The following is a 23,257-nucleotide window of genomic DNA, read 5'->3' on the forward strand; positions in this document are numbered from 1 at the left end:
TTAGGGATAGAGGCTATGAACTCTAACCCTCATATAAAGTCCCACATGTTTTTATCCTTCATCATGTAAACAAATTAGTTGTGGGAGCTATTAAAGAGGGCAGTACATGAAGAAGAGGAGAGCATAGAATATATTGCAAGACAGTATGTGCACAAGTGGAGTGCATACAGTTTGAGGGGGGCAGTAAATGCAAGAATTGCAAGTGGAGGGTATGAAAGAAGGCAGTAACTGCATGGAAGGAATGCAGGGGGTATGCAAAATCAGTCTTTAGTTTTTGACCAGCATAGGTTACACTGCTAATAAGGTGGTCAAGGGGGTGTTGTGGGTTTTTAGAGAACTGTGAACCAGTGACTGCAGGAGCAGTGGAATAGTGGCAGGGGAAACGGCAAACCAAGGAAAACAGGAACTGAGAAGAGGTGACTGGGGGACAAGTAGGGACTATGAATCAGTGACAGCGGACACTGTAGAAGGATGACAGGTGGACTATAGCATGATAACAGTGGGGGTTTAGGGCAGATGGGAAGGGAGGTCTGTCAGTGTATGGGTAGGGGCAGGTTGGAAAATGTTCTTTTAGATAAAACTATAAAAAAAAATTAATACTGGCAACGAAAGTTAATAGCTGTGAGAGGTGGGCCAACAACAGTAATGCCGCGTACACACGATCGGAATTTCCAAAACAAATGTTCGATGGGAGCTTGTTGTCGGAAATTCCAATCATGTGTACACAATTCCGACGCACAAAATTCCACGCATGCTCGGAATCAAGCAGAAGAACCGCACTGGCTATTGAACTTCATTTTTCTTTTTTCTTTTTTTTTTTCACCACGTTCTTGACGTTCGGAATTTCCGACAATATTTGTGTGACCGTGTGTATGCAAGTCACGTTTGAGCCAACACCTGTCGGAAATAAATCCAGGATTTTGTTGTCGGAATGTCCAATTGTGTGTACGCGGCATAAGAGTTAGGGGATAAGTGATTAATGAATTAATTAATGAAAGTTGTTTAGGCAGGAAATGAAGGTGGGCTCAAAATGTTGCCGCTTCAAAGGGTTATATTGGGGAACTGCAAGTTTCCAGAGGATTGAGAGTAATCAGTTTCAACACATAAAAGCACTTGCTACCAATTTGGGGAAAAAGGGGAAAGCTGAAGTTCAGCTTTAATGAACATCTTTATTGAGTGTGTTATTCATATACAGGTATGGACTTTTTAATGGTAATAAGGTTTAACACATATGAAGGAACCGATTTTAGGGTTTTCAGCTCCCCAATCAGTGTACTTCTTGTACTCTCCTGGTCTCAGATAATACTGACGTCCTCTGTAGTTTGGCTCTTCATAAAAAATCCAGTAACCCTCAAACACGTTGCAAGAGTATATGTCATTATAGTTGAAGTCACTAAATACATAAGGACAGTCTTCAGTGAACTCCCTCATATGACCCTTGAAATCTTCTTTCTCGTAAATGCTGATCCTAAATGATCCCTGATGCTAATAGAAAAAACAAACAAAAAATGTCATTAGCATACAGCTAAGAAATGATGTAATTTGTACAGTATTTATCTACTAGTTATAAATTAGTTGTTGCAAAATGTGCACTAAAACAGGTTCAACGTTCAGCTACAATGAGAGAAATGATAGTTACTTGGCTAAATCTGGCTTGTGTATTTTTGAGTTATTAATGTGGAGCAAATATGCAGCAATATAAAAGGCACAAAAGTCAGAACTTGTTATGTCCTTATTTGTTCTGGGCCAAAGTATTAATGCCAAGCCCCATTTCAGAAGGAGATCAGGAATAACAGCCTCCATGTTCTTTCATGACAGGTGTTTTAAATACAAACCTGCTAGTACCCTAACTGTGCCAAACATGCTACAATACTACAATACAGGAACCTATTAGTCTAAACACATCTCTACAGATGCCATCTCCATTGTTCTTGGTGCCTTGAACCCAGAGCCCTGTAACACATATCACTTCCTTGTAGTGGTCCATTGGGAATTTGTTAGAGAACTAACATGAAGTGTCAAATATGTATTTGAGGAGAGGTGGGAATCCAGTACAAATGTGCAGAAGACTTTTGACTTTATTCTGAATTTCCTGATCTACATACATGTTCCATGGCTATGACTCAAACTACTGAAGTCAAAGGATCAGTTTAATAGGTAGTTAACTAGAATCTAGTTTCTAATATGTGGTCCTGTAAATGACATACCACTTATTTTTTTCTCTTCCACTTGAAAGCTATTCTTTTTCATAAAATTTTTCAGATTTAACTATTCCTTATGTATTCATTATAGATGAATTTGTGAAATGCAAGGTTCATCTGTTTTACTGACCCTTTCACTTGTACAATCGCTAGATAAAAATAGAAAACCAAAAACATTTTACCAGTAAAAAAGAAAATGTTATCTAGGAATATGGCTACTCTTTCTTTGCTTAGTCAAGGGAGATGTCACTGGGTCTTCTAATGAGATCCTGGGAGAGCTGAGGATCCATATCCTGTAATGCCGTGTACACACGATCGGACTTCTCGTTGGAAAAAGATATGACGGCTTTTCCGACGAGATTCCACTCAAGTTTACCTTGTATACACACGGTCACGCAAAAGTTCGCTGAAATTACGACCGTCAAGAACGCAGTGACGTACAACACTATGACGAGCCGAGAAAATGAAGTTCATTGTTTCTGAGCATGCGTAGGAATTTTGCGCGTCGGAATTGACACAGATGATCGCATTTTCGGATGGAAACTTTTCCCGACCGAAAAATTGAGAACATGCTCTCAGTCTTTTGCTGGCTGGAATTCGGCCAGTAAAAGTCCGATGGAGCATACACACGGTCGCATTTTCCGATGAAAAACTCTCATCGGTCTTTTGCGGGCCGAAATTCCAATCGTGTGTAAGCGGCATAAGAATGCGATCTGCATTCCAGGATCACACAAGAAGGCCCAGTAACATTACAACCATTTCTTGGAAGCATCCAGAAACCCATGTGTAGTATTACAAATCTTTCTTCTTGACTGGTAATGTATTTTAAGTTTTTATCTAGCAATTTTACATGGGGGGAGAGGGACTGAGTCCAAAATAGTCAGACCTTGCTATTTAATGCATGGTTTGCATTACTCATCATCCATTGTCAATTACATTGCAGAAATTGTCAGTTTAGCATGGTTGTGCCCGCACATTCAAACGTACATTAACATGCATGGATGAATGAGCCAACAATAATTTTTGTAATGTGTCTACTCCTCAGGAAAGATAAAGGCCTTGGTAGGTTGCTAATATACCAATTCCCACCCAAAACTTGAATTTCACAATATTTTCATCAAAATTTGATGAAATGCCTAGGTAATTACTTTGTATATAGCATACCTGAGGAATTAGTTGACAAGATCTAATAGAGTCATTAAATCCCATCCAGTGTTGAAAATCAGGATATTCTCCATTACGAAGGTAATACTGTTTTCCCTGGAAGTTAGGAAATTCGTATAACATCCAGTTTCCTGTAGAAATCCTTATTGAGTTGCAACGGTTGAAGTAATAGGAAAGGTCACGAGAGTCTGAGTAAACTTCATAAGAGTTGCCCTGAAAGTCTCGGTCCTCATAGAATGTGATCTGTGTGGCAAAAATATAAAGTCTTAATGTAGTCAACATTCGTTTATAATTAACTGAAAACTGAGTAAAAGTAACCGAGTACACATACTTGTTATGTTCTTTTAAAAGTCTAATGCCCCGTACACATGGTTGGATTTTCCGACGGAAAATGTGTGATAGGACCTTGTTGTCGAAAATTCCGACCGTGTGTAGGCTCCATCACACGTTTTCCATCAGATTTTCCGACACACAAAGTTTGAGAGCTTGCTATAAAATTTTCCGACAACAAAATCCATTGTCGAAATTTCCGATCGTGTGTACACAAATCTGACGCACAAAGTGCCACGCATGCTCAGAATAAATAAAGAGATGAAAGCTATTGGCTACTGCCCCGTTTATAGTCCCAACGTACGTGTTTTACGTCACCGCATTCAGAATGATCGGATTTTCCGACAACTTTGTGTGACCGTGTGTATGCAAGACAAGTTTGAGCCAACATCCGTTGGAAAAAATCCTAGGATTTTGTTGTCGGAATGTCCGATCAATGTCCGACCGTGTGTACGGGGCATAAGGGCCTAACACATCATTTAATAATTGAGGAGAACCCAAAAAAATGTGTTGATCCGCATATGTTTCTTAAACGTAAGGGGTATATGAACTCTACAAAGCTTAGGATCATAAGAAATCCATTAGCAGTTATAATAGATAAGTGATAGATTATCTTTCTTATGATCCTACAGTAAGTTCTTAAGAAACTTACAGAGACTACCTCATGCTCATTTCATTCTGAAAATGCTAATTGCTTGGCGTCTTTTTTTTCGAATTCACTGTCTTTAACCGGTTCCCGACCGGCAGAATGGCTCCCCTGCACGAAACCCTGGATGAGTACGGCATTCCTTCAAGAGCCGCCAGAGGGCGTGTGCGCACTGTACGGCTGGAGACGCGATGCGCGTGGCCGGCGATCACGATCACGAGCACAAGCATGGGGATTTGTGTGTGTAAACACAAAAATCCCTGTACTGTCAGAGGAGAGGAGACATGTCATTTGTTACTAGTAAGTAGGAACAGTGATATGTCTCCTCTCCTACTCACTCCAATCCCCATACAGTTAGAACAGGGAACACACATTTAACCCCTTGATCGCCTCCTAGTGTTAACCTCTTCCCTACCAGTGTCATTTACGCATTTTTATAGCACTGATCGCTGTATAAATGTCAATGGTTCCAAAAATGTGTCAAAAGTGTCCGATCTGTTCGTCGCAATGTCGCAATACTGCTAAAAATCGCTGATCACTGCCATTACTAGTAAAAAAATTATAATAAAAATGCCATAAAATACCATAAATCTTTCCCATAGTTTGTAGACGCTATAACTATTGCACAAACCAATCAATGTACGCTTATTGCGATTTTTTTACCAAAAATATGTAGAAGATTATATATATTGGCCTAAACTGATGAAGAAATGTGATTTTTAAAAACATTTTTGGGGATATTTATTATAGCAAAAGATAAAAAATATTGTTTTTTTTTTCAAAATTGTCACTCTTTTTTTGTGTATAGCGCAAAAAATAAAAAACGCAAATGTGATCAAGTTGCACCAAAAGAAAGCTCTATTTGTGGGAAAAAAGGACGCAAATTTCATTTGGGTACAGCATTGCATGACTGTGCAATTACCACTTAAAGCAATGCAGTGCCAAATTGTAAAAAGTGCACTGGTCAGTAAGGGGGTAAAACCTTCTGGGGCTGAAGTGGTTAATGACCCAGAACAAGTGAGTCTTTGAAAGTCAAATGTTATGTGCATACTTATTTTAGGTCACCCATAGCACTGAAGGGTCATTTCTAAAACCAACCTACATTGTCAACCATGGGTACCTTTCATGTTTCTTATAATAGGTTTCCTTCAAGATGCACAGTAATATGACATATCTGTAGCTTCACCACTATAGACAGATTTTAACATATTATCAACCACCTGATTACCAACCTGTAATACACCTTCATTATAATTTTCAGTTTGCAGTGCTGTGATAGTTTCACTGATAATTACTAGGTCATGCAACACTGCACCCAAATATATTTTGGACAGATAGGGGTTGATTTACTAAAACTGGAGAGTGCAAAATCTGGTGCAGCTCTGCATGGTAGCCAGTCAGTTTATAACTGCAGCTTGTTCAATTAAGCTTTGACAAAAAAACTGGAAACTGCTTAGTTTCTATGCAGATCTGCGCCAGATTTTGCACTCTCAAGTTTTAGTAAATCAACCCTATAGTGTTTACTTTTGGAAGTATTTAAGAACCATTTTTTTTGTTTTACTTTATATATTAAAGAAAAAAAAAAACATGTTTCCCTTACACTTCACAAATCCACTGTATGACGATAGGGTGGTGGTTAAAGAAGTTGTAATCTTTTTCTAGCCTAACAGTAATAAATCAGCAAGGATCATTTTAAAATAATTTATGTTGATACTCACTACCTTAGCTCTCACACCTTTACACCCCCTATGGACTAGAGCAATTTTTTATTTTCTGTTATGTATCCGTTCATTTGAAAATTACTTTGCCGTTACTCAAGATAACAAAGTAGCACATATATTGTTATTTTAAAACATAACTCTCTTTACTAGATATTGTCCTGCAAAAAAATAGACCAAAAATGTAAAAATTAAAAACTCAATTTGTTCAGTGTTAGTTTAAAAAATAGTGTAATTATAGTTAAAAAGTACACAGAATATTTTATTATAATTTTAATATTTTATGAAAACAAATGAAAAAATAACAAACAATTGATAAAAACCCCAAAAGTTATAATATTAATGATTCAAAAAATAGAAATAAAAAGATCAGCAGGAAAATATTAATTAAGGAGAGAAAGGGGAGAATGAGTTATTTAGGGCAGATTATGGTTAACTAAGGGTTAAAAATGGGTTAACTAGGAATACCAGTAAATTAACTCCACTGGTCAAAAAGTTTTGACAGATGCAGCTATTACAGCTGCTGCATTTTCATATTTAAACTGCTGTCATTTTAATGTCAGGAATTGACAGCAAGTTGACACTCTGTGTCTGATTACTTTTTTTGGGTGTGTTTAGCATGCCAAGTATCCACATCTGGTTATAAAGAACTATATTAAAATATTTTGTCTAACAAATTGCCTAACTAAATTCTGCCTTGTTTCATATCCCCAGCAAGATCTTATACTTTAGAGTACAACAGAATTGCTAATTTTAGACTTAACTGCATAAATTAGAAGGGGGGCCTGACCAGTAACAGACCTAAGGACACAGGATACCCTGGGGTGGTAAACTGCTTATGTCTGCAACATAATATTAAGTATAACATTTAATACACTGAATGATGTATCTTACATTTTAAATGACAGATTTAGAACAGGGTAGGTAATACCACAGTTTCGATCATGCATATAATATTAATGGTACTTAAATACACATAGCTATATTGGAGTATAATTTTGTCATTACACAAAGTTAGCTTGCCAGTTTTCAAATCCATTATTGATGCTGTTTTAATTTCACAGATTTAGACCCCTTTCACATTGAGGCAGGGCCTGAAAACTGCTTCCCGTTACTTTCAGTGTGACTTTTCACACTTGGGGCGGTGCGCTTACAGGACGTTAGGAAAAGTCCTGCAAGCAGCATCTTTGGGGTGGTTTTGGAGCAATGTGTACAGTGCTCCCAAAATGCCCTGCCCGTTGAAAAGCGCTTCATAAGCGCCGCAACATGGGCATTTTTAACCCCTTCTTTGGGGTTAAAAGAGCCCCGATAGCGGCCAAAAAGTGGTGCCTAAACAGCGCTAAAGCATGACTTTAGCGCAAATGGCCAACGCTCGCAGTGTGAAAGGGATCTTAAAGCATTTGTTACCCCAACACTTCATATTCCTAATATGTCCCTGTTGTATGATGTACTTGTATGAGAGTGTATTCTGTTCTCTTTGTATTGCTTCCTTTATGTGAGATCCCTGGTGTTCCTGCTAGTCCCCTTGCTTTCCTTTAATAACTGATCACACTAAGCAGGTGAGCACACTGTGGTCAGTTCTCTACTTGTGCTGGGAACTCTGTGTACTCTCCTCCAATGATCAGACTTGTTCTGACATGCCCCCCCTGCATAGCCATTCACTGGCAAGCTCATTGTGCTGCTGCTTCTCGGCAGTTGTGGAGGTCTGCGGGTGGGGGGCTCCCAGTTCCCGCCCCCCCACTTAAACAAGGAGGCTCCCAGTTCCCGCCCCCCCATGTGAATGAGTACCCCTATCCATTCACCAAAAAAGTGTACAAATAAAAAATAAAAACAGGAGACAAGTTTTTGACAAATCCTTTATTATCCCTTTCATGACTAAGCCTATTTTTGAAATTTGGTGTTTACAAGTTAAAATTCATATTTTTTGCAAGAAATTTACTTAGAACCCCCAAATATTATATATATTTTTTAGCAGAGAATCTAGAGAATAAAATGGAGATTGTTGCAATATTTTATATCACACGGTATTTGTGCAGCGGTGTTTTAAACGCAAATTTTTGGAAAAGGGATACTTCCATGAATTTTAAAAAATCCAAACAGTAAAGTTACCCCAATTTTTTTGTATAATGTGAAAGATGATGTTACGCCGAGTAAATAGATACCAAACATGTCACACTTTATAATTGCACGCACTCGTGGAATGGCGACAAACTATGGTAGCTATGAATTTCCATAGGCGACGCTTTAAATTTTTTTTACAGTTACCAGGTTAGAGTTACAGAGGAGGTCTAGGGCTAGAATTATTGCTCTTGCTCTGACGATCGCGGTGATACCTCACATGTGTGATTTGAACACTGTTTACATATGCGTGCGTGACTTCCGTATGCGTTTTCTTCGCTGCGCGAGCTCGCGGGGACGGGGGCGCTTTAAAAAAAGTTTTTATTTTTTTTATTTATTTTATTTATTTTTATCCTTTTAAATTGTGTTTAAAAAAAATGTTATTTTTTTAACTTTTATTGCTGTCACAAGGAATGTAAACATCCCTTGTGACAGTAATAGGTGGTGACAGGTACTCTTTATGGAGGGATGGGGGGTCTAAAAGACCCCCCATCCCTCCTTTACACTTCAAAGTATTCAGATCGCCGAAAACGGTGATTCTGAATGCTGTGTATTTTTTAAAATTCGGCGCCATTGGCAGCCGAGTAAACGGGAAGTGACGTCATGACGTCGCTTCCGCGTTTACATTGAGAAGGCTGGAACTAAGCCGCCCACAGCTTCGTTCCAGCCCACCCACAGCCGCCGGAGGCACCCGATTGGATACGGGCCTCCGGATCGCACGGGAGGCCCGGTAAGAGCGGCGGGAGGCGGCGGGAGGGGGGGATGTCCCCTCCCGCTCCTCTGGTATAACAGCCGAGCGGCTTTTAGCCGCATCGGTTGTTATATCTGGATAGCCGATCGTCCGCTCGAAACAACGGTACCGGCAGCTGCAGGCATCATCCCGGTATAACCCCGGAAAGCCGAGTACGCATATCTGCGTACGGTCGGCGGGAAGGGGTTAAAAAATAAAAAAAATTACATCTTTGAAAGACTCATTATGCCTCATAGAATATACTTTGTTTGCTTTCTTAAATTGGGTCATTTTATGGGTAATTCCACTGTCCTGGTGCTCCAGGGCCTTCAAAAGTGTGATAGGTAGTCATGACTAGGGATGGGCGGAACGGACCCCTGTTCGGTTCGCACCAGAACTTTTTGGAACACTGTGAAAGTCCGGACCCGAATAACAAACCCCATTAAAGTCAATGGGACCCGAACTTCAAAAATCAAAAGGCTTAATTGAAGGCTTATATGCAAGTAATTGAGCATACAATGGTTATAGGGGTCCGGGTCCTGCCCTGGGGGCCCTGTATCATTAAAAAAAAATTTGTGGAAAACGTCATATTTAAATGAGCAGTGATTTTTTTGATTTTTAAAGTGAAAGCCTAAAAATGAAAAATTCCTTCCAATATAGTGCCTGGGGAGTCCCCTTAGTCTACCTGTAAAGTGGCAGATCTGTACCATTTGTAGAATCTGCTGCAGCAATAATTGCATTTATGAAGCCAAAAAATGACATTTTCCCTGCAAGCTGCCTTTATTTTGCTCAGGAACAGCTGGGGAGCCAGTGTGTATGATGAGGCCACAATGTAGTGCACTGGGAACAAGATTAGCAATTTTTTCGATACATTCTGGTGTCACTTTGACTTTGTATAGAAGTAATGGGTGTGTAAAAATTGGTCTTTGGGTGTCGGTGGCACCTTCCCACCATAACCCTATAGAGGTAATCTTGATGTAAGCAAGAATTAGTCTTGCTGTAAACAAATTGCAATAATATGCATCTGTCCAACAGGTGCAGAAAAACTACTCTTTGGGTGTCGGGGGTGCCTTCCCACCATAACCCTATAGAGGTGCTCTTGATAAAGGCAAAAAAAATTGCAATGATATGGATATGGTTGGTGTTTTTGCCACGTTTGATGTGCCTGAGACACAGTTTGCAGATAGCAACAGTGCAATCAGCTGCAGATGTGCTTAAAAAGGCCCAGACAGCTGAGCTTTGGGGAGTGGGCCAGGAGATAACAGCTGCAGAATATGATGGAATAGGGTGGCTGCTCTCTACTCTTTCTTGATGTCGGCCTCCTTGGGGTTGTGCCGCTTCAACCTCAGTTTCCTCCTTTGCTCTATCTGGCACCCAAGTCACATCAGTGACCTCATCATCATCATCATCTCCATATCCTCCATCTTCATCATTACCACTGGAGACAACTTGGCAATACGCTGTGACTTGGGGAACATAAATGCCAATTTGTCTACCAGTGTTCCTCCTCTCTCTAGGCTCATATTCCTGTCATCCTCAACCTCAGAACCAACATCTGAATCCAGTAATGGCTGGGCATCATCTAGGAGCAAGTGGCTGACAGTGTGGTCAAAGTACTCAGCTGACTCCTCAATGGATGATGTTGGGGCTATGGCAGGAATAGGTGTGGACAAGGAGGCAGGTTTATCCACTCTGGCAACTGCAGGGGACTGCATACTTGCCTCTGCTTAAGTGACAGAGGATGAGGAGGATGAGGAAGGTTTAGTAAGCCAGTCCACCACCTCCTCTGCATGCTGTGTCTGGATATCATGGGCAAACTCACTAAACAGAGGAAATGATGCCCTGCCTGAGGACTGACCACCACGTCCACCTTTGCCTGTGGACATATTTGTTGCTGGCCCCCTTACAGTGCCAAGGGAACGTCTGCCTCTCCTTGTTGTCCTCCCAGATATTATTGGGAGGGAGGGGGTGGTGCTTATAAGCAAATGTAAAGAAGAAGTTGAAATCTGTACATAGATGCACTTTAATCAATGGAAAGAGGTGTTTGGTGCACTTTAATTTGAGTAATCACACTACACATACACACTCCCCGGATACACTGTAATATGCTGCAATATAATGCACCTAACATACAGTGACACACAGAACTATATGGTGTTAAACTGGCAGTAATATACACAAAAGTAAATGTCATTAAACTGGTAGTAACTCACAAAACTATATGTGTTAAACTGGCAGTAATGCACACAGAACTATATGGAGTTAAACTGGCAGTAATGCACACAGAACTATATAGCGTTAAATTGGCAGTAATGCACACAGAGCTATATGGCGTTAAACTGGCAGTAACGCACTCAGAAGTAAATGGCGTTAAACTGGCAGTAACGCACAATTGATGGTGTTCAACCGTCACTACACTGACACTGAACTGTCCCTACTCTAGCTATACACTAATGTAAAGAATACTGACACGGTCTCACTACACTACACTGAAACTATCTGAGCTCTCCCTACTCTACACTAATGTATGTATGAATGACACGGTCTCACTACACTACAGTGAAACTATCTGAGCTGTCCCTACTCTAGCTGCACACTATGCAAAGCTGAATGATGGTCCTTCTCACTACACTCACACTATCCCTAGACTGACACTAACTAATATTCTACACTGATAATTGAAGCAAAATAGCACAGTATAGCACACTAACTAACTAAAAGCACTGAACAGAGCCCTGTTCTATCTCTCTCCACGCCAAAATCACACTGAAAATGGCTGCCATTGAAAGAATACTTTTATACTGTGGGGTGGGAATGAGCCATGATTGAATAAAGTCATGATGACTGTCCAATCATGACTCTGACAGAGCTCTGTGCCCTGATTGGCTGAAGCTTTCACTGCTTCAGCCAACCAGGGCTTGCAATGCACTGTTCAGCACCACAATGCATTGTGGTCAGTTCGGGGGGGCGAACAAACAATCGAACGACCCGTTTGTTTGGCTGTTCGGCCATGCGTCCATCCCTAGTCATGACATTAGATGGGTAATTTATGCTAATTGAACACCTGAAGGTGCTACTTGGATGTTGGGCCTCTGTATGTGACCAGGCTGTGGAAAAGTCTCACACATGTGGTATCACCAAACTCAGGAGGAGGAGCACAATATAGTATTTTGGAGTGTAATTGCAAGTATGCCTATACCGTGTATGAGAAATAACTTGTAATTACGTGAAGAAAAAAATATTTCTTTATTTTTCAAAGGATTGTGGGAAAAAAATTGCAACTTCAAAAAACTCACTATGCCTCTTACTAAAATACTTTTGACTGTCTTCTTTCCAAAAAGGGGTAATATGGGGTGGAATTTGTATTGTCCTGACATTTTAGGGCCTCAAGAATTGAGATAGGCCATCAGGATCGATCAATTTTCAATAATACCTAGCATAACTTGTAGACGCTATAGCTTTCACACAAACCAATTATCATACACTTATCAGGAATTTTTTACCTGCAGCGGAATACATTTTGCCTAAATTTATGACAACATTTTTTGGGGGGAGGGGGATTTTTTTTAAAACAGAAGTAAAAAATATATATTTTTTTTAATTTTTTGCTCTTTCTTCACTTATATCGCAAAAAAAATAAAAAAACTCAGTGGTGAATAAATACCACCAAAAGAAAGCTCTATTTGTGTGAACAAAATGATAAAAATTTAATTTGCCTACAGTGTAGCATGATTGAGTAATTGTCATTCAAAATGCGAGAGCACTGAAAGCTGAAAATTTGTCTGGGAAGAAAGGGGGTGATAGTGCCCAGTTTTGAACTAGTTGAACATTTTTTCCACTTTTTTTTTTTACAAATTCTTGTTTTTTATTTACCATTTTAATACATACATTCATCAGAGTAGCTCAGTGTCACCATAGTGACACTGTAATACTCTAAGGGGGAGGGGTGTGATCAGGGATTTTTTTTGCTTTTATGCATTTGATTACTGTTACTGATGATCACTGTAACATGACTATTTTGAACTGTCAAGAGCAGGTTACATTTATAACAGCTGTGATTTACTATTGTGTGCTGTGATTGGCTCACAGCTATCGCATGGTGCAGGGTGCTGTGATTGGCCCAGGTATCATGTGATAGCTGTGGGCCAATCACAGCATCACTATAAAATACACAGCTGTTATGAATTAAATAAATTCCTTACAATCGCATAGCGATCACATGATCCCCCACTACTCAAATCAGTCAGGGACGTGGAGCCACGCCCCAGGGAGCAGGCAGGGCACCTCTGACCAGGAAGGCAGGATGATATACATGTATGTGATCATGTATGTGATCATGTATGTAATCCTGCCTGCCAGTGCCACCCTGCTGCAGTAAATGTACTGTGGCCGTGCGGCAAGCAGATGAAAAAAGAAAATGTAGACCTCTTCCTAAAAATCTGCTTTTAAATTAAGATATTGATATCTACCTCGAGTTGTAGTTGTGATCCTGCTAATGTCTTTAATGGGGGTCATACTGTATTTCATATTCCATTTCTTTATTTCATTTTTTCTCACATTAAAAAGCTAATTAGCATTAAAAAGATAATTTATTCCAATTATAAAGCCATGTAAAAAGCATCTGCACATGACATTCAAAGTAAACAGGAATTTAACCTTTCACATAATTGAATAATTTAAGTGAACATTCACAAGTTTTTCAATGTACTTTGTAGATTCTCAAATTTTTAGTGCATTAGACACAAAGCCTCAAGAATTTAAAGCCATATTGACACAATCTGGTGTCACCCAGTCCTATTAACTTTCTGTTATGCAATTTGTTTAGGAACATTCCTATTTCCCAAAGCAGAATTTAATTTAAAATATGGATGAAAACGGTATTTTCACAACCAAAGTGGACATGTTGTCTAGTCTACGTTACTTCAGTAGCCTTAGTGTTCCTAAAATATTCATAACTTTCATAAGGAAAAATCAAAAACTTCTAATCTAGGCTATTTGTGAGGTATACATTTTTCCTTAGTCCTAGCACCCCAAGTTTTGTACCAGGCTGTTGTGACTAACTGGGGTTGATTTACTAAAGAGAAATAGACTGTGCAAATTGCAAGTGCAATTGCACTCATTTTCCCCAGAGCTCAAGGAATTAGAGGAAGTTGTGTTGATTTCCATCATCCAATCATGGACAAACAGAAATTATGCTTTTTCTATTTTCCTAGCACCTTTTTAGGTATTTTTTACAAAGTGAAGTTTCACCACATTTACTAAACTCTGGGGAAAATGAATGCAACTGCAATTGCAAAGTGCAAAGTCTTTTTACTTTTATTAAATTAACCCCTTTGTATCTCCTACACTTGCACGATCCAGATGTATCACACCAGATGTATGAATAACATTCACTGTCCTTGTAGTAAATTATGTGTTTTTGTTGAACATCACGTATGTTGATTCGGTATTGTTAGGCTGTTAGCTACCATATTTGTTAAAGCATTTTGTACTGCAATCAGGCTAACAGACGTGAATAATTGTTTTTTCATTATTTCATATTACAAAGAAAGATGCTCTTACCTTGCCCATTGTAGGAAACATTTTAACCGCAATCTCCAGTAATATAACTAGACAATTCTAAAGCCTTTAAATACATTTTCTAGTGCTGATGTCTGCATTTAAGATGGATGATGTCAACTTATTTGTGTTTAGCCATGTGTGTGAAGAGCTGTTACATACAAAACCAAGTAAAACTATTGTTTTCATATATGGCTGTATGAATAGCTACTGCTAACTTTGTAATGCACTCTGAAAGAATAGAGCAGGAAGCAAAGTTTAAAAGGCACGTGTTACTTATTCACATGGTTTGACTTTAAAAAGAGAAACTATCTATCAATCTATCTATCTATCTATCTATCTATCTATCTATCTATCTATCTATCTATCTATCTATCTATCTATCTATCTATCTATCTATCTATCTATCTATCTATCTATCTATCTATCTATCTATCTATCTATCTATCTATCTATCTATCTATCTATCTATCTATCTATCTATCTATCTATCTTTTTCTGTTGTTACATTAGAATTCAAATTATTTGGAACCCTTATTCTGTGCCAGTTATATTATTTATGACTGGGCAAAGATCAGGAGAATAGCTGGCTTTTTGATACACTACGGGAGAGGTAGATTTCTGACAGGTTTTCCTTTCAGTCTATGGATCTTTAGGGAAGACTCTTTTTTAATCTGGGATGTCTGTAACATGAATAGGGTGTGTGATTGTACATGGAACGGGAAGGCATGGAAAGCTATAAAAAATAAACCCTTTAGTCTGCTTTCCCATTGAAGAGATTCCCCACCAGTCTCTGTTTTCATTTTCCCAGAAGTGAGACAGCAAAAAGAAGAAAAAATAATAAAATTTATGGGAGGAATGGAACTATTTAATGCCCAACAATAGATAAAAGGAATAAAGTTAGTCTTTAAAAGGAATAAAGTTAGTCTTTAAAGCGGAGTTCCAGGCACACATTGAACTCCTTTGTAAACATAGGCACAATCCCAATTCCCCCCCCCCCCCTCATTTATGGATATTTTTTTATTTTGCTTTCATACCTTTTTTGTAAATTTTATTGGGGAATTCCATCCCACAGCATCGCAGCGAGGTATGTCACTTCCTATTTCCCCCCATTGCCTTCTGGGGTCTGTGTGTGTTCCAGAAGGCATGCACAGTAGGAAACAGGCTGTGAAACCGCAAGGCTTCACTTCCTCTTTTTCTTAGTAAGGATACTGGCATCTACATTGAGAGCCAACGGACGGGTCGGCTTCGGATGCCGACATTGCGGTCTCCCTGGACAGGTAAGTGTCTTTATATTAAAAGCCAGCAGCTACAGTATTTGAAGCTGGTGACTTAATTTTTTGTCACCCAGACTGGAACTCCGCTTTAATATGACATTCTGTTTTGTAGAGTAGGAGGATACATATTTATTTTTGTACATTATTTTGTTGCATAGTCAGAGAAATACTATGTTAGAGCACTTTTATAATTGTGTGCCCTGCTTGAATTGGCCAAGCTACTAATAGGTTTACTTTAAATCACTCCTATACTCAGAGCATAGAGTGGTGTTTTCCCATTTCTGATATCTCGTTTTAGCTACCTGACTATTATGTTAATCTAATGTCTTCAATACTTTTTGAGTAACTGACCTAGGACATGTATGCAGGGAGTTCTAAATCCACTTTAAATTCAGTTAATAAAGTCAGTTAGTAAGTCAGTTACTCAAACTTTTGAAGTAAGCAACAGTCAGGCAGCCAGGATTCTTAGAAAAAGACTGAGGTGGGGATAGTGTGATCAGGCTGTGGAGCCACAGCAAATTCCATAAAGCGCTTGGATCCTGGTGTATATCTCAAGTTTATGAATATGGGAAAAAACCTGACAGTCTCTCAGATTCCATGAATTAAAATATAATTTATTGTGAGAGATTGATTAGAAGTTTCCTACATTGCTTATATTAACCTGCTAAAATGTGATTGCAAAACTGTTTAGCTTTTTATCAATAAACTATCATTTGGATGTCTGCACTATGAGTCTCTTTTTCTCTCTTAACTGGGTATTGTGACTGTGAAGGGGATACCGAGTCATCCCCATGCTGCTGAGGAGCTGTCAGGGATTTATATCCATGCTTGTTAACATCTACCTATGGGTAAGAGGCAGTGTGTTTGGGTGACGGTGGTGGTCTCTTCACTTATTTGATATCTCAAGATGCATCCCTGTAGCTTACTTTGGACTTTTTAAAAAGTGGATTACATTTATATGTTTTGCCAGTTGAGTCTGTGCCAGCAATATATTTTGGGTTCATGTTGGACTTTTTTCAAGCGCTTCACCATTTTCCATATAATCAACAAATATGAATGATACTTTTCCTAATGATTTGTACATGTGGTTTTCTTGGTGAAGGAATATGATTATTAATATTGAACTTTGACCAGAAATTGTAATTACCATATGTCCATAGAAAACTATAGTGTTCATTTATTAGAGTATGCGGCAACAGATCTAAAACATATATTTGGAAATAAGAACAAAGTGTGTTGATGATATTTGCAATTGTATTTATTGCTGCTACCACATAGTGATTTCTTTAGAGTACAGGCATTAATACAAATCCAGAACTCTCCTGAAGGAGCCAACTCGAGAATTGCTTGCACCCCAATCAGAATATCTCCTGTACTCTCCAGGTCTCAGATAATATTGGCGCCCTCTATAGTTGGGCTCTTCATAGAAAATCCATTGACCTTCAGGAATGCTGCAGGATTGAATTTCATTGAAATGGAATTGCTCATGGACATGTGGGCAGTCTTCTGTGAATTCCATCATATGGCCTCCAAAATCTTCCTTCTCGTAAACTTTGATTCTGAATGTACCTCGATGCTGGAAGACAGAATATTTTTTTTTTTATTTATTGTTTGTAAATACAATACAATATACTAGCAAGATGTATTGCTTTAATCTGCTATAGCAGAAAGGGCTCCTACTTGTGGGGTCAAGCGGCAGGACCTGATAGAGTCATTGAAACCCAACCACTGTTGATAGTCAGGGTATTCCCCTTTCTTCAGGTAGTATTGGTGTCCCTTGTAGTTGGGATGTTCATAGATCATCCAGTTTCCATTCTCCACACGGATGGAATTGCATCTGCTGAAGAAGGAGTGCAAATCAGCAGAGTCACAGTTGCACTCATATGAGCGACCCTTGAAGTTTTTATCTTCATAAAAGACGATCTGCAATTAGAAGATATGAAATTTATGGACACTTAAACCATAAGAATAATATAATATTGCATACTGTGTTAACCACTTGAGCTCTGGAAGGTTTTCTCCCTTTCATGACCAGGCTGTTTTTTGCTATTCAGCACTGCACTACTTTAACCGACAATTGCGCGGTCATGCAATACTGTACACAAATTAAATTTGTATCATTTCTTCACACAAATTGAGCCTTTTTTTGGTGGTATTTGATCATCACTGACCGAATATTTTGAAAAAAATATATATATTTTTTAGTTTATGTCAAAAAACATATCCCATAAAATCAAATTTCTTTATCAGTTTAGTCCAAAATGTGTTCTTCTACATATCTTTGGTAAAAAAAAAAAGAAATCCCAATAAGTGTATAATAATTGGTTTGTGTGAAAGTTATAGCGTCTACAAACTATGGTATATATATATATATATATATATATATATATATATTTGAAAATTGATCATGACAGCCTATCTCATGTCTTGAGGCCCTAAAATGCCAGGACAGAATGAATTCCCACCAAATACCAATTTTTGGAAAGTAGACAGTCTGAGGCATTTAGTAAGGGGCATGGTAAGTTTTTTTGAAAATTTAGACATCAAATAATTTTTTTTTTTATTTTCACTTTTATTTTTACATTCTGTCACCAGTGCAGTACAGCATCTGTTTAATCATCCAATTATTCGATTATATGCAAACACAATCCAATTTTTGTTTAAATTTTGTTTGTGCTTAATTGAGTATTCAAATTATACACCATTTCCATATATTCACTATGCTAAGTGAGCATTGACTTTACAAATTAAAACCCCATTACTCTTAGGAAAATGACCTTCATATATATGAAATATAAAAATGCTGCTGATAGAAGAGACTGTGCAGATTTGTTTTGCAATTTACCCCATTGACTTCTATGTCCCCTATTTTTTAGAATCCAGCATTAATAATTTGTTAGACTAACCTGAAATTTTAGCTGGTGTCCATGCAATAATTTAAATGTAAACATATAGACAAATTAAATATAGCACAATATATGATACATTTCACTTTCTTTATTGAAAAGATTTGTAAATGAATTGAATGCTTTTAAAATAGCATAAATCTTTACAACACTGGGATCATATTTTAACTGTTAATGTCATCTGTAGAAACCAATTGTCTTCCAGCTGAAATTTTTCTAGAAAAAGGTTGGAAATTGATTGGAATGCAATACAGATGTCTCTTTAAAAAAATGCTCATAAATACAAGATTAGTTGTAGATACAGTGTGGTAAATGGTGTAATCTAAAGCATTCCTTTGATTAAAATAACAATATTTTACCAAGGATTTCTTTTTTATAGTAGATTACATTTTCATTTAGCAAAAATATAGTCATAAAAATTACAATAGTTATGTTTTCACAGATCACTTTTTTATATAACTAACTAGAACATAATAACATTTATAGATTACCTCTGGTGAAATCTACAAATTACAAGTTTTAATATATACTGTTGTAATATAATTAATTAGAAAGGGGATTTCTAATGACATTTTCAGTGCTGCATATTGTTAAGAAAAATAAAAATATTGACATCCTGTATTGTACGGGTAAAAAAAATAATACTCTGGGAATTCATTTATTAAAAACAATAAAAAATACTCTGCTGCATTGTAAGTGCAGATTTTCTTATGTGATACATGATTGTTATAATTAATATTTTTTGCTTACCTTCCCCATTTTGGATGGACTTCACAGACTAACCACAGTACATCACAGACATTTTTTCTGCTTCTATTTAAATGTATCACTACAATGCTAAGATTTGCATGTATGAATAGATTACAGTGTGGATTAACATATACATTATCTACATCGTATCAAATTGTTGTGTTGCTCTCTAGGCATTTATTGTTGATTCTGCTTATGACAGCTTCTCTGGTTCGCAATTGTTTGATTGGTCACTGAAATCCTCTTTTGAACCCTTGTATAGAAATCTCTAAAATAAATGCAAGCACATTCACTGTAAACTAGATTGTAGTCTTTTATCCCATTACAAAAAAAAGCATTAATTCCAATGCTTCTCTTGTGCTTTTCTGTTGCTCTAAGCAGAAAATGCATGCACAGAAAATACAAGAGCCTGCAGGTCATATCAGGACAGGCTGTATTAAACTGCCAGAATAACCCAAGTATGTATACAATGTTGCAGTGTATTTTGTCATATTTGTCATAATTCTTTTTATGAATTGCAGTGTGACAATCTAACTTATAGATTGTATAACTCTGAAATTGGAACCATTGTCCACATATAACATGAATAATGACACATCAATACTCTAGGGCAGTGATGGCGAACCTTGGCACCCCAGCTGTTTTGGAACTACATTTCCCATGATGCTCAATTACACTGCAGTGCGCATGAGCATCATGGGAAATATAGTTCCAAAACATCTGGAGTGCCAAGGTTCGCCATCATTGCTCAGGGGGGAATGTGTTGAACTGATTTTTACCCTTGGTGGGCAGCCACTACTGTATACAAAAAACAATCACAATGAGTATAGCTAAAACATAATACAATCACTCAAGTAGCACTCCACCTCTTTCATTCCAACCACCTTCCACCCCCAGGTGATAAAGTATGAACAAAGGTGTATGTTTATTAAACTGAGACGTTTTCTCTAAGTTCAGTTCTCAGCAGTTCTCAGAGAAAAAAATGATCTCCTCTGCAGCCTGTTGATGAATCTGAGAACGTCTGTGAGATTACTTATATACAGTGCCTTGAAAAATTTTGTCATGTTACAAACCAAAAACGTAAATGTACTCTATTGGGATTTTATGTGATCGACCAACACAAAGTGGCACATAATTGTGAAGTGGAAGGAAAGTGATAAATGGTTTTCCACATATTTTACAAATAAATATGTGAAAAGTGTGACGTGCAATTGTATTCAGTCCCCCTGAGTCAATAATTTGTAGAACCACCTTTCGCTGCAATTACAGCTGTAAGTATTTTTGGGTATGTCTCTACCAGCTTTGCACATCTAGAGAGTGAACTTTTTGCCCATTCTTCTTTGCAAAATAGCTCTAGCTCTGTCAGATTGGATGGAGAGCATCTGTGAGCAGCAATTTTCAAGTCTTGCCACAGATTCTCAAATGGATTTAGGTCTTGACTTTGACTGGGCCATTCTAACACATTAATTTGCTTTGATCTAAACCATTCCATAGTAGAGCTGGCTGTATGCTTAGGGTCATTTTTCTGTTGGAAGGTGAACCTCTGCCCCAGTCTCAAGTCTTTTTGCAGACTCTAACACTTTTTCTTTTAAGATTGCCTGTATTTGGCTCCATCCATCCTTCCCATCAACTCTGACCAGCTTCCCTGTCCCTGCTGAAGAAAAGCATCCCCACAACATTATGCTGTGTTCAGGGTGATGTGCAATATTATTTTTACACCACACATAGTATTTTGCTTTTAGGCCAAAAGCTTCTTTTTGCCACTCTTCCATAAAGATCAGATTTGTAGAGTGCACTACTAAACAGATTCTCCCACCTCAAGAGTTATTATGGGCCTCTTGGCTGCTTCTCTGATTAATGCTCTCCTTGCCCGGCCTGTCAATTTAGGTGGACAGTCATGTTTTGGTAGGTTTGCAGTTGTGCGATACACTTTCCATTTGCAGATAATGGATTGAACAGTGCCCTGTGGGATGTTCAAAGCTTGGGATGTTTTTGTATAAGCTAACACTGCTTTAAACTGCTCCACAACTTTATCCCTGACCTGTTTGGTGTGTTCCTTGCCTTTATGATTTATTTATGGTACTTATAGCGCCATCAATTTACGCAGCGCTTTACATATACATTGTACATTCACATCAGTCCCTACCCTCAAGGAGCTTACTGTCAGGAATGGTGTCATCTCCGGTTTCACCTGCTGGTGGCACTATTACATTCAGCACCAAAAGGGTGTAATTCCAGTGGCCACCATCGGATGTCTCCCTGCCTGGACTTCATACTTGCCATCAGCACACCTGTCATTGGTCTGCTGGACTATATAGACCCGCCCTGAACTAAGCCTCAGTGCTTCAGAATTCCTCTGGTAAGCCCTTGTCCGTGCTCTTGTTCCAGCCTGTTCCTGTTTGTTCCTGGACCCCGTTTGTGTATCCTGTCCTTGAGTCCTGTTTCCTGTTCCCTGCTCTTTGGTCTGCTTCATTATTCCTGGTTTCTGTCCCTTTGTCGCTTTTGCCCATGCCTTATTTTTATTTCATGTTTATTTCCTTGCTTGTGTATTATATTAGTTAGATAGATAGTTAGGTGGGTTTGGGGGTTTGCTGTGTTTTCACCATTTACTTGTTTTTGGTTTGCTGTCTTGATTTCATGTGTATCCTTATTAATAATAAACATACTTTTTTATTTACTCGTTTGTCCCTGATTCCTTGGTGCAGCCCAGCGATCTGATCACCTGCATTGGATGTTGTGTATAACATCCCCTGACAGAATTCTGAAGCCATACAATGAGATCGGTTGCACCTGGGAATTGGGGCCTGAGACCCAGCTATTGTTAAAAGATGGATTTTGAAAGTATTTTGTATTTATCACTCCTGGCAACTGATGACAGAGACTTTTGTTATCAGACATTGGCTGAATACACTAGGGAACAATTGTTAGAATGCATCCGCCTAGCTCATGTTTTTATTGCTCAAGGCAGTTTTTTGTTTGAAGATGTGCAACCATTAATTAAGATCTGTACTGAGTTGGCCCTGTCTGATGTCGCTGGGGGAGGTGATGACTATACACCCCCTTTTAGTGCAGCTCAGGTAGAATGTTTAGTTTGGCTGTTGGAGGATGACTCAGTATTGTTTTTTTGAACAATATTCAGCTTGTCCTCAGCAGGTGCTTGCAAAATTGGTCAGACAAGCTGAGTGCAAACCTGATTCAGTGCAATCATTAATACAGGCCTGATCAAGTCTGTTGCACTCAGCCTCTGTTAGCTCCCAATATACCTTTCTACCAATGAAATACCAGTACCCTGTTTCCTCCTGTTGCACCTACCCTGCCTTTAACCCTCCTGCTGCTTCTCAGCTGCCTCCATCAGCTCCACTAAATCTCCCTTCAAAACCTACTCCCTCTGTTTTGCCATTTTTTCACTCTTCGCTTCTACCAGCTGCATTCACTACCTACAGCCCTGTAGGTTCCAAGAAGCGGAAGTTTTTTCCCACCCATACCATCATGCCAGCATCCAATCCTGCCTCCCCACCAGCTGATCTGTTCCAGCCTGATGTGTTCCTGTATGCCGCCCTGCCTGATATTCCGATGCCTGCTGTTGTGCCAGTACCTGCTGTTCTGCCTGATGTGCCAGCACCTGTGCCCACTGCCCAGTCTGAAGTTCCAGTACCGGCTGCCCAGTTTGAAGTTCCAGTACCTACTATCCAGTCCGATGTACCTGTTGTGCCAGTACCTGCTGTTCTGCCTGATGTGCCAGCACCTGTGCCCACTGCCCAGTCTTAAGTTCCAGTACCAGCTGCCCGATTTGAAGTTCCAGTACCTGCTATCCAGTCCGATTGAACCTGCTGTTCAGCTTGTTGTGCCAGCACCTGC

General features: G+C 38.7%; 2 protein-coding genes across 2 annotated transcripts; both read right to left on the reverse strand.

The window, feature by feature from the left end:
* Window positions 1–1,171: 1,171 nt before the first annotated feature.
* LOC141147749 (gamma-crystallin-1-like) lies at window positions 1,172–14,496 on the reverse strand. The gene is made up of 3 exons (XM_073634932.1): window positions 14,470–14,496; window positions 3,366–3,608; window positions 1,172–1,485 (listed from the first exon to the last, which is right to left on the reverse strand). Exons 1-3 carry the CDS (start codon window positions 14,488–14,490, stop codon window positions 1,207–1,209), a joined length of 543 nt encoding a protein of 180 aa, XP_073491033.1. The 5' UTR covers window positions 14,491–14,496; the 3' UTR covers window positions 1,172–1,206.
* Window positions 14,497–16,979: 2,483 nt separating this feature from the next.
* On the reverse strand, window positions 16,980–19,528 carry LOC141147750 (gamma-crystallin-3-like). The gene is made up of 3 exons (XM_073634933.1): window positions 19,400–19,528; window positions 17,424–17,666; window positions 16,980–17,319 (listed from the first exon to the last, which is right to left on the reverse strand). Exons 1-3 carry the CDS (start codon window positions 19,406–19,408, stop codon window positions 17,044–17,046), a joined length of 528 nt encoding a protein of 175 aa, XP_073491034.1. The 5' UTR covers window positions 19,409–19,528; the 3' UTR covers window positions 16,980–17,043.
* Between the last annotated feature and the right edge of the window lie 3,729 nt (window positions 19,529–23,257).

The sequence above is a fragment of the Aquarana catesbeiana genome, linkage group LG06 (genome assembly GCF_042186555.1).
Source record: "Aquarana catesbeiana isolate 2022-GZ linkage group LG06, ASM4218655v1, whole genome shotgun sequence".
Classification (NCBI taxonomy): domain Eukaryota; kingdom Metazoa; phylum Chordata; class Amphibia; order Anura; family Ranidae; genus Aquarana; species Aquarana catesbeiana.

What these genes read in the sequence shown, in the direction of transcription:
- LOC141147750 (XM_073634933.1), bottom strand. An exon ending in CCTGCCGCTTGACCCCACAA is followed by an intron (nt 17,320 to 17,423) that starts GTAGGAGCCCTT and finishes TCTGTCTTCCAG; the next exon opens with CATCGAGGTACATTCAGAAT.
- LOC141147749 (XM_073634932.1), bottom strand. Translation starts at nt 14,490, where the DNA reads ATGTTTCCTACAATGGGCAAG. An exon ending in TGTTTCCTACAATGGGCAAG is followed by an intron (nt 3,609 to 14,469) that starts GTAAGAGCATCT and finishes TTTGCCACACAG; the next exon opens with ATCACATTCTATGAGGACCG. An exon ending in CTTGTCAACTAATTCCTCAG is followed by an intron (nt 1,486 to 3,365) that starts GTATGCTATATA and finishes TTTTTCTATTAG; the next exon opens with CATCAGGGATCATTTAGGAT.